Source organism: Lolium rigidum, chromosome 6 (genome assembly GCF_022539505.1).
Source record: "Lolium rigidum isolate FL_2022 chromosome 6, APGP_CSIRO_Lrig_0.1, whole genome shotgun sequence".
NCBI classification, from domain to species: Eukaryota; Viridiplantae; Streptophyta; class Magnoliopsida; order Poales; family Poaceae; genus Lolium; species Lolium rigidum.
In genome coordinates, this window is record NC_061513.1 from 300,204,564 (window position 1) to 300,216,269 (window position 11,706).

At 52.7% G+C, this 11,706-nt stretch overlaps 1 protein-coding gene across 1 annotated transcript; it reads right to left on the minus strand.

Annotated features, from left to right (window-relative positions):
* Positions 1-1,864: 1,864 nt before the first annotated feature.
* On the minus strand, positions 1,865-6,555 carry LOC124668122 (auxin-responsive protein IAA16-like; the record flags this gene model as incomplete). Its single annotated transcript, XM_047205317.1, has 5 exons — positions 1,865-2,161; positions 2,254-2,317; positions 2,468-2,603; positions 2,708-2,959; positions 6,540-6,555. Coding segments are annotated over 5 exons (516 nt in total), but the record flags the coding sequence as incomplete, so codon positions are not given.
* Between the last annotated feature and the right edge of the window lie 5,151 nt (positions 6,556-11,706).

Below are 11,706 nucleotides of genomic sequence, written 5' to 3' on the forward strand. Positions count from 1 at the left end.
CGGGTCATCAATGTTTGCTTGAGGAACCTGAATTTCTTTTCTTTTTTCGACGTCTTCAAACGCACCACGTAAGATCGAGTCGCGTGCACTGATTGGCAGCCGATTGACAGTCCCATTTCCATCACATGCATGGGTTAAGTCGTTAGCAGATAAGATTTAGTAGCTGTGGATGAGCTGATGGTCGATGTCGCTCAGGGTGTGCACTGACACTGTGCTTGTACATGCATGTCGGCTGGGTTACTTCGTTCCGTCATCACCTACCATGGTACAGCTGTCCGATCGAAGTGCACAGCTTCCAGATGTTTTGACTGGACGATCGCTCCAGGTTTGGCAGGATTCGATCGAGATGCATGCATCAATCACGCGCGCGCGAAAGCAATTTAGGAGCTTGGCGGCAACGCCGGAAGAGAGGCCAGGGGAGCGGCAACGTTGCCGTCTTCTTCCGCGCGTCCTCGTGTTAAATTATCGGAGCGAGAGCGGTCACCATTCGATGGGCCACGGCGATGGCGGCTTGATTTCTTGGAGCGGCAACGTTGTTTTCTGATGTTATGGCGCAACCACCCGCTGCGGTGCGGTGCATCGATCGTGTGATCGGAGTCGTGTGCGTGCCGTCTGCAAGCCAGCCCTGTTGTTTCCCTGTTTACGAACTGGTGCTGATTGCGTGGCAGCAGTCGGGACATGCACACATGACACATCTCATCGGCAACAGGGGAAATCGGTTGTGCATATCATTCGTGTCCAGGCTCTAGTTATTAATCAAAAATAAAATGCAGCTGTACCGACAATTCTTTCCGCAGACTGCTGAAACTTGTTGCGAAAATGCATTTCACGGCACCGGGGCTTAACGGTCAATTATCTTCCCTCCGATATACCTCCCGATTCGCCCTAGGCCTCTTGCGATACACTGTACTACCTGTTTCATATCGATATAACATATCTTAAATTTTTATGGGAAATTGTAATAGAATGTTCTAGAAAAACTCAAATCACGATTTACCATAATTTGATTCAAAAACAACTAAAATGATGCAAATACGTGGCGAGTCCACGAAAATTGTTTCTGAATTAGATTTCATTACGGTTTCATTTTAAACTGGCCGGAAAGGTTTCAAACCATTGATGCAAGAAAGATATGACGAGCTGAGTGAGAAACACGAATCACGATGTCCGCTGAGAAGCTTGGTTATCGGCTGGGTGACCAATAAACCATGGCGCCGTCAGAAGGAAGGGAAAGAGGGCGATTTACACAAAAATAACCCTTTGTTGCAACTATAGCATAGACTGACCCTCCGGGCAAACTATTTCACCCATCTAACCCTTTTGTGTGGCGCCCCTCCCATGGGCGCCACACATGGCAGTGTAGCGCCCGTGCCTGCGGCGCCACTCTCCCAGCCGACGTGGCGCCCTCGACGCTGAGCTGGTGCGCCGATCCGACGTGGCAGGATGTGTGGCGCCATGGGAGGGGCGCCACACTACTCTTTATATATAATGTCTGTCTAGAGATAACAGAAGACTGTGGTAGCTTCAAACATCCTCACCACCCGAATTTATTTTTATTTTTAAAAATTATGATAGACATTGTAATAGTTTAAAACATGAAATCTAGCCTGTACTGTTTTGTAGAGTTTTTTTTTATCTTGTCTTGCTTGCAAACTGAATAAACATATACAAACGCTGCAATGTTGTGTCTCTCCGTGGCTTGGCTCCGTATTGTTTTTAAAACTTTTTATCATTTTTAAATCATTGAATCCATAGCGCACTGGCATTGAAGATAAAAACCAGTCCAGCAAGCAACATACATACAACGCTGTACGTGGACAGTGAAGAGCAGCGATGCCTGCACTGACCAAACCAAGATTCCCTCTCACAGGCAAAAGAACAGTAGTCGATCGATAAAGCCAAACTTGGCATTCCTGCCGTTCCAAAAATCAACACCTTACGAGTTACAGCACTGCAGCTAGATACATGATCTTAACAGTACAAGTCTGGTCTACTACTTGATGATAGCAACGTGACATGATGACAGCCCAAGGTGATTGGCAAATTTTATACAGATCGATACTAGCAGAGCTTAGCCAAGAGTACAAAAATAAAACGGAGATAGATAGATAGCTCAGCACTGATCAGCTGCTCCCCTCTTCCGGCTCAGCGCCGCTCGTAGCTTCAACAAGAACATGAAACGAAGGATCAGCTCAAGTGCATATTGTGGAGTAAACATCCCAACAGAATTTAGTAAGTTTCAGTTGCACCGACCGAGGGAGCGTTCAGATCCGAGCTCCGCAGCACGCGCAGCCTCTTCGCCGTGGCGATGAACATGCTGCAAGAACGATTGCGGCAAGAGGAACTCATGAGCTATAATTTTGTTGGAAAATGGAATTCATGAGCTTTACATTTAATTAAGTCAAGAAGAACAGATACTCAGATAGTTCGGCGTTGCATGCATTTGGAAGACTGAAGAAAAACTTACTCCCATGGGACATCGCCGACCAGCATCTGGTCGCCCTCGTCGTCCTCGTACACCAGTGTGTACTCACCGCTGCCGTCCAGCAGTCCGGTGATCGACTGCTGGTTCCCCTCCGCGCAGGACCTCTGATCCCGTTGAGCTGCGGCACACACAAACAGAGGACATATCAAGTTGAGCCTCTAGACTCTCTACATAATCCAACTTGTATGCTGCCGGCCGGCCGGCCGGACGGTGCATGCGTACCGGCGAGGAGGTCCCGGAAGAGGCGGTCGACGGCGATGGAGAGGTTGCCGTAGTCGCCCTGTGCCTTCAGGTCCACCTTGCGGCCGATGGGGACGCCATCCATGTTCACCTTCACGAACAGGCCCTTGTAGCCGGCCTTGTCGTCGGCGCCGTTGCGTGGGTCGGCGGGCGGCCGCTTGGACGCCGAGGAGGGGGCCTCGTTCCGCCGGAACGAGCGCACCGGAGGCCACCCCACCACCGGAGCCGCGGCCGCTAGCGTTCTGCTGCACGTCGCAGAGATAAGAAGCAAGTGAATCAGCGCAATCTTGTAGTAGCAGAAGATTGGCTCTTTCACTCCATACGCATATCCACTAACTGACATATACAACGCTGCAATGTTGCAAGCAAGAGAAGATAAAAAAAAGCTCTACAAAACAGTACGAGGCTAGATTTCATGTTTTAAACATACTACATGTCTATCATAATTTTTAAAAATAAAAATAAATTCGGGAGATGAGGAGGTTCAAACTCATGACCTAGAATTGGGAAGCAAAGGCTTCATCCGATTGAGCTACCACAGTCTTCTATTATCTCTAGACAGACATTATATATAAAGAGTAGTGTGGCGCCCCTCCCATGGGCGCCACACATCCTGCCACATCGGATCGGCGCACCAACTCAACGTCGAGGGCGCCACCACTAGTAGAAAAAGGGGCAGTAGGCCCGGTCCATTTGGGCCTTTAGACCCGGTTCCCGAACCGGGACCAACTAGGCGGGACTAAAGGGGGTACCCTTTAGTCCCGGTTCAAAGATAAACCGGGCCTAAAGGCCTCAACACGTGGTGCGGCCAGGGAGCTCGCGGTGGAAGGGCTTTGGTCCCGGTTCGTGGTACGAACCGGGCCTAGGTTTCCCTGCCGCGGCAGAGAATTGCTATTTCTCTGCCGCGGCACAGATTTAGGCTGTACCAGCGTTTCTCTGCCGCGGCAGAGAAACAAGTTTCAGCAATGCATATATATCATTCAAGAAACCACAAAAAATCGTCATGAATATATATAGACATCGTCAACGAGTACACGACATAGTCAACACAGTACACGTAATGCATGCATATTTACAATACAACATGTCCTCGACGAATATCCTCGATTGTCACGATCTGCCGCGAATAGTGCTCTCCACCTAGGGTAAGGACCTCGGTAATAAAGAATCCCGCGATTTCCTCTTGAATTTCTTTTATTTGATCCGCTGTTATGAGAGTGTTCCGCAGGCGTGTCATCTATATTTAAAAAGGGAGATCAATATATGAATGGAACTCAATACAATAGATGGTACTAATTAAGATTAATTGTGAAAATTTGTTATCGTACACGAGTGTGGTGTATTTGGGCATCCCCACCCTTGGGACGAGATCATGTCACGCATGAAGGTGCGGACGTAGTATCCACATAAGTTATTCCCTTGTTCCTGCCTCATACACTTTACGAAAAAATAGTTCGATCAAACTAATAATCAAGCATCGTATTGAAAGTAAATATCATATATAAAGTTTCACGGACATAGCTATATATATAGTACTACTTACAGGGTAATCTTCAAATGTAAGCTCCGGTTTCCATTTACCCGGAACAGTATTGATGAACCGTTTCCAAGCCCTGCCCGACAAAAAGTAATGAGTAAATGAGTAATTGATTAGTTGATGATATCTTCGAATTAGAGCGAGATGAAGATGCCAATACGAAATTGATTGAAACTACCTCCGGAGGATGGCAGCCATGTCCGCCCATTCCGCATATTCTTTACGTTTCGAGTCCATGACTTTTATGACTCCAATGTGAAGATCAATGATTAGGAGAATAAAGTGGAAACCGCACAAGCATAGCTCAATGATTACGAGAATAAAGTGGAAGGTGCACAAGCATAATGTATGTTATATATAACACTCACTTGAAGTTGTAGGGAAAGAATATATCCTCTTTGTCTGCTTGCTTATCTAAAAACATTACGATGTTGTCCTCTGTGTCCTTGGCGAAGTCTCGAACCGTAACTTCATGAACTGTGTTTGGGTCTATGAACCCCAGCGGTAGGAGCTTGCCTCTTTTGTATTCCAGCTTCTTCATTCTGGATAATTAAATGTATAGCGTACACAAAGAATATAGTGAGGATAATTGTTAGTGCAAATGAATGAGCTACAAACTTAATTACACAAATAAATCACTTACGAGCGGTAGAAGCCGATGACAGCTTTGTCGAGGGCGTCTTGATTGAATAACTGAAACAGTTCTTCTAACTCAATGTTTATCTCGTCTTCCCCCCGGAAGTAATGCTCATCTCTAAGATACACCGTGAGGTACCTTTCACTTCTTCGACAGGATTTCAGGTACCATTCATGCAACCTTCGCATCCGAGTCCCTAGGCACGCGAGCTCGCCGGGTTTGACGAGATCTTTTCCGTATCTATACGTGTTTACCACTTGAGCCGTTGGATAGTAATCTTCGTACTCAGCCGATGCTCCCCGAGCTCTAGCCGCCCGTTCGATCATCGATGCCGTCTCCGGATCATGATATGGCTCCACGATGAAGTGGGGTGCGGCCTGAATGTCCTGCTTGTCCAAGCTGGGCGACTTTTTTGCTTCTTTGCTCGCTCTAGAGGAGCTGTCCAAGAGAGCGAGTCATAATCAGCTCTCGGCTCAGGTCTCTTCATTCTCGTCTCGGCAAAGTGCTTCACTGTCTGCGGTGGAATAAACATCTTCTTCGGTGCAAGAAACGCCTTTTGCTCTTCGATCCGCTCATGTGGTAACAACTGCGGAGTCTCGTGCCCTCATTGGAGTTGATGATCTCTTCGGAGCTGTAGGAGGTGCCGCGGACCGCTTCCTCTTTTGCTTAAGTGGAGGCGGCGGAGTCTCCTGACGAGGAGGAGGAGGAGGCGGCGGAGTATTTTCACGCGGAGGAGACTGGTCATGGATAGGGGAATCATCATCGCGCAGAGGAGAATCATCACGCGGAGGAGACTGCACAGGTGGCGGAGGAGGCGGAGGTGGCTCGCTTGTTGGCTTCTCACTCGGAAACACAATGTTCTCCTTCCGCCATTGCACGGTGGTTCTACGGGCTTCTCCCAGTTCTTTGATTTCCCCATCTTCACCTGCAGGGTGCTCAAGCACCAACCCCTCATACTCTCTCAACACTTCATCCACCATCACAACGGCAAAGTCGTCTTGGACCGGACGGCAATGGTAAGACCTTGTAGGTAAGAGGATGCCGACCGCCGCCTTGAAGGATAGGTTGAAAACTTTAACATGCAGCTCACAAGGACGGCTCTCGGTGAGATCATCCACGGGGGGTAGCGAGGAGGCTCGACCACCTGGTCATCATCATTATCATTATCCACTCGTCGAGAGGAAGCCACGCTGCTTTTCCGGTGTGGTTGAGATTGCGGCGGGGCGATGGCATTGAGCGGTGCGGGATCTACAGCCTGCCCCCGAGCCATCCGAGATGTAAGTACTTGGGTTACCATGGTTAATTGGGCTTGCATGGTGCTCATACCCTCCTCTAAGTTAGCCGGGCGGTCTGTTTCCCTTGCCTTCCTCCTCTCATGGCTTTTATCGGGAAATCTCTTCCTTTCCGCGGGAAAGCCATACTTCCACGGAACGGAGCCTGCTGTGCCTCGTGTTCGTCCGCCGTGTTCTTTGTTCCCAAGGGCGCGTGTCAGCTCATCGTTCTCTCTTTCGGGCTGGAACAACCCCGCCTCCACGTCCCTATGTGCCTTTTCCGGGGCATCAATGGGAACCTTCGGATGTGCTTTCTTATAGATGCACTTCCTCGTTTACGGATCCAACGTTCCCCCAATCCCGTAGAACCACTCCTTGCACCGTTCGATCCAACCGTGTGTCCCTAATCCGATCCCTTCTCGGTCGGTTCCGCCTCAGCTGCCTTGCCACTTAGGACGGTTAGCCCTGTATCCACCGGACCCGGAATTTGGTGATATAGCTTCAACGCAACATTTGCCTTATTTATTTCCGACCTTCTCTTAAATTCTTCCGACTCCGTGCTTGTACTTCACGAATTCGTCCCGGTGATTTTTTACCTTCTCACCTGTCCGGAGTCATCTTTAACTTGATAAGGCGGCGCAATCTTTTCTTGTGGCTCTTGAATAGTTCGGCCATCTTCTTCTTGCCAAACTCGCGGAGGGCTCGCTCCATCTTGGCCTTTTCGGCGTCACCCCCTCTTCGGGTACTATGTTGAAATGTGACGAGAGCTTGTTCATAATGCTGTTTTTGGCTACATCATCGATATAAAGACCTTGAGCTTCTTCCTCTGCAGACGAGCACTAGTCCCTTCGGCTTGTGCCATTCTCGAACGGTGATCGGGACGTGGTCCCTAACAAGCACTCCGCATTGAGCTATAAATGACTTTGCACCTTTCTCGGAGCAATCGGTTTACCATCCTTCTCGATGTGGGTGATGTCGTGCCTAACACCGTCATCCAACTTTTGGCCGGGCCTCGCTTCCTCGACTTTACGGAAGAAGTGCTCGATCCGGAGGGCTAAAAAAGAAATAGTTCATAGTCGGTACAATTTAATTAGTTAATGCATCTAGTCGATCAACGGCGGCTTAATTAATTTATATACCTCGGTGATAACTACAGTTCGGGAGCCATTATGATGATCTTGTTCCTCACCGGCGCCACTAGGATCTTCTTCCTCAATATCCTCCGCTCCCTCACCGGAGTCATTCAAATAAGTTGCGGTGACATCGTCACCGCCATCATCTGGAATAACGTCGTCGTCGCGATCATCCAGAGTACCGTTTGCTATGAGTTCCTCCATGAAATTTTCTTGAATTTCATCTCTCTCCATGCTTTCTACAACGACCTGCAAGCTATACATATATAGGAACCATCATATGATCAAATTAAGGATAATGCAGAAAACTGAAAATGGAGTTACATATGTGTAGTTCTTAACTAAGGATCGATATATAATATAGTGCTGAAAGCAGATACGATTACATGCATACATAGATCGGGTTCATGTTTATTTAACCCTAATACATATCAATCACTACCATTTGGGGGGCGTCGGCATCGTAGCTACGAAAACAAATCATATATATATGTACCAACGTTAACATAAATTAAAAAATAACTTCACTATATGTTAGTCGGCGCCGGCACTACCATTTGGGGGCGCCGGCACTACATACTCTATTGCAGGGGCGCCGGCGGGGCGCCGGCACTACCGCGTAAGGGGGCACCGGCACAACATCTTCTATTTGGGGGCGCCGGCAAGAGCGTCGACACACCACGTAAGGGGCGCCGGCACAACATCCTCTATTTGGGGGCGCCGGCACTACCGCGTAAGGGGGCGCCGGCGTACATCCTCTATTTGGGGGCGCCGGCACTACCGCGTAGGGGGCGCCGGCGTACATCTCTATTTTGGGGGCGCCGGCACTACCGCGTAAGGGGCACCGCGCGGCGTACATCTCTATTGGGGGGCGCCGGCGTACATCTCTATTTGGGGGGCGCCGGCGGTTTTGCGCGCTAACTATTTTACACTAACACACTAACTATTGTTTTAACTAAAGTTCTAACTATTTTTCACTAACACACTAACTAAATATTTTACTAACTAATTTTACTAATTAATTTTCTAACTATATTGTTTTAACTAATTTTTCTAACTTAACAAACTAATCTAATTTTTCTAACTAATTAACAAACTAAACTAATTTTTCTAACTTAACAAACTAAACTAATTTTTCTAACTTAACAAACTAATCTAATTTTTCTAACTAATTAACAAACTAAACTAATTTTTCTAACTTAACAAACTAATCTAATTTTTCTAACTAATTAACAAAACTAATCTAAAAAAAAGACTAAAAAAGAAAGAAAAAAAAAGGCCGGGTGGCCGGCGGCGGGGCTCTCACCTTGATTGCTTGCCGGCGGAGAGGAGGCGCGCGCGGCGGTGGAGAGAGAGGAGGCGGCGGCGGGCGTGGAGGAAGCGGCGCCGGCGGTGGAGGAGTGGCGGCGGAGAGCGGAGTGGCGGCCGGCGGCGGTCGAGGCCCGCGGCCGCACGCGCGAAGAGAAGAGGCGCGGGGCGGGCGGCGTGTGACGTGCGCGCGGGCGGTGGCGGTGACGCGGGCGGTGGCGGCGGCGGCGGCAGCGCAGGCGCGGTGGACGGCGGCGGCGACGGCTACGGCGCGCGGCGGCGATTGGGCGGCTCGGCGGCGTGCGCTCGTTCGTCTCCGCGGGATTGATCTCCGCGGAGACGAAGGAGTGGCGGTTATAGTGCCCCCCTTTGGTCCCGGCTCGTCTTACAAACCGGGTCCAAGACCACCCTTTGGACCCGGTTTGTAATACAAACCGGGACTAAAGGCCATTTTTGCTGCGTTTTCGCTGCGCGCGCAAAAAGGCCTTTAGTCCCGGTTTGTAATACAAACCGGGTCCAAAGGCCACTTTTTTAAAAATTTCATTCCCGCCTTATTTCAAATGAAAAAAAGCCACCGCACGCCACACGTGTCCACCGCCGCCACCGCCGTGTAGTGGCCACGCGTCGCCACCGCCACCGCCTGGCCACCACCGTCACCGCCATGTACGGGCCACCGCCGTGTATGCGCCCACCACCGCCACCGCCATGTACTGGCCACCACCGCCACCGCCACACGTGTCCCTTCCCGTGCCACGTGTCGCCGCCGCTTCCACGTGCCTCGCCCGCCGTCACCGCCATGTACGGGCCACCGCCGTGTACTGCCCGCCACCGCCACCGCCATGTCGCGGCCACCACCGCCACCGCCACACGTGTCCCTTCCCCGTGCCACGTGTCGCCGCCGCTTCCACGTGCCTCGCCCCGCCGTCACCGCCATGTACGGGCCACCGCCGTGTACTGCCCGCCACCGCCACCGCCATGTGCGGCCACCACCGCCACCGCCACACGTGTCCCTTCCCCGTGCCACGTGTCGCCGCCGCTTCCACGTGCCTCGCCCGCCGTCACCGCCATGTACGGGCCACCGCCGTGTACGCCCACCACCGCCACCGCCATGTGCTGGCCACCACCGCCACCGCCACACGTGTCCCTTCCCCGTGCCACGTGTCGCCGCCGCTTCCACGTGCCTCGCCCCGCCGTCACCGCCATGTACGGGCCACCGCCGTGTACTGCCCACCACCGCCACCGCCGTGTTCTGGCCACCTTCGGCACCGCCGTGTACTGCCCACCACCGCCACCGCCTGGCCACCACCGTCACCGCCATGTACGGGCCACCGCCGTGTACTGCCCACCACCGCCATCGCCACACGTGTCCCTTCCCCGTGCCACGTGTCGCCGCCGCTTCCACGTGCCTCGCCCCGCCGCCACCGCCGTGCGACATGTAGATCCCGCTTCCACGTGCCACGCCCCGCCGCTTCCCGCGCCACCGTCGCCGCCGCTTCCACGTGCCACGCCCGCCGCTTCCCGCGCCACCTGTCGCCAAACTTGCCGCGTCGCTGTGCTATAAAGCGCCGCGTGCGCAGCGGAACCACACGTCGCCGTCGCCTCCGTTCATTCGTCGCCGGGATGCCGCGCGCGCGTCGCGGCTCGTCCGGTTTCCGTGGCGTCCGAGCGCGGCCGAGCGGTAGGTTCTACGCCGAGATGCGTGCCGGTGGCTTCCGGCTCGCCCTCGGCACGGACAACACCCCGGAGCTGGCGGCGCGCGCTTACGACGCGGCCGCATGGCGGTTCGGCGGCCACGATGCGACATGAACTTCCCGGACATCGAATCGCTAGAGGAGGCGGAGTTCCTCGCGCCGACGCCGTGCCTCGTCGACGACGAGGACCGTCGCCGCCACCGCCAGGTGCAGCGCCGGATCGCAATCGCCGAGCACGACGAGGAGTTGATGCGCCGGTGGAGAGCGCAGTTCCCCAACGACGTCGACAACACCGCCGCGTTCTTCGCTGACCTCCGGGCACAACGCAGGTCCAACAGGCACCATCGTCGGGCCGTCGCCGTGTTCGAGCTCGATAACCCGAATACAACTTGGGCCGACAACGACCCTCGGTGGGACGACATTTGGACCGAGACAACCTTCGACGACGAGTAGATCGACTAGACTAGTTGTTTATCTATTTTATTGTATTTTCAATAAAGTCGTTGTGGCAGACGCTGATGATGAGAAAAGTTTCCCGCCGGATTACATGTGGAATTAAAGTACGAACTCAACTGAAAATTAATTAAGATACATGGCCGAGATAGTACTCGTGCCTAGCCCTATAGTACTCGTGCCTAGCTCAACTGAAAATTAATTAAGATACATGGCCAGATTCGATTGTTCGAGTCATTCGGTCATACTCGTGCCTAGCCCTATAGTACTCGCCACTTGTAGTCGTCGTAGTCGCCGTCATCATCGTCGGCGGCATCGGGGTCGCGGTAGTCAAACCTCGGCGGGAGAGCACGCGTGGGCTGGGACGCGAGGGTAGCGCGAGGCGGGGGCCACGGTGGGCCATGACGCCCTGGAGAGTTCGGTCGCGCCACCACAGCCGACGGCCGGCCTCGTTGAAGTTCGAAGGAGGCGGGCCGCCGTCCTCGTGCTCGGCGAGCGCCCTCTCACGCCGATTGATGAAGAAGCTCTCCCAAGTCGGGCTGTAGTCGGGATGCCATCGGGGATTCCTCCGCTGCTGCGGCGTGAGCTCGAAGTAGTAGTGGTTCGTGATGGCCATCTCGCGCGCCACACCTAGAGGGACGAGGAGGGACCGGTACCCCTCCGACGCTCGGCAACCAGCCGGTAGGGACGCGGTAGCCCGGCGGGCAGGGGTAGTTCGACGCGCAAAGCGCCTCCGCCTCCCGGAGGGTTAGAGATACGATGGAAGCCATGTGACCTGGTGATGAGGTTTGCGGATATGAGTCTAGATGTGATATGTAAATGGAGGCCAAGCCAACATATATATAGTGAAAAAATGGCGGGAGGACGGAGGCGGGAAGCGGTGGAAAGCGCGGGAAGAAAAATAGGCGGGAACGCGGTGGCGCCAAAAGCTGTCGGTGGGATAAGGACGTG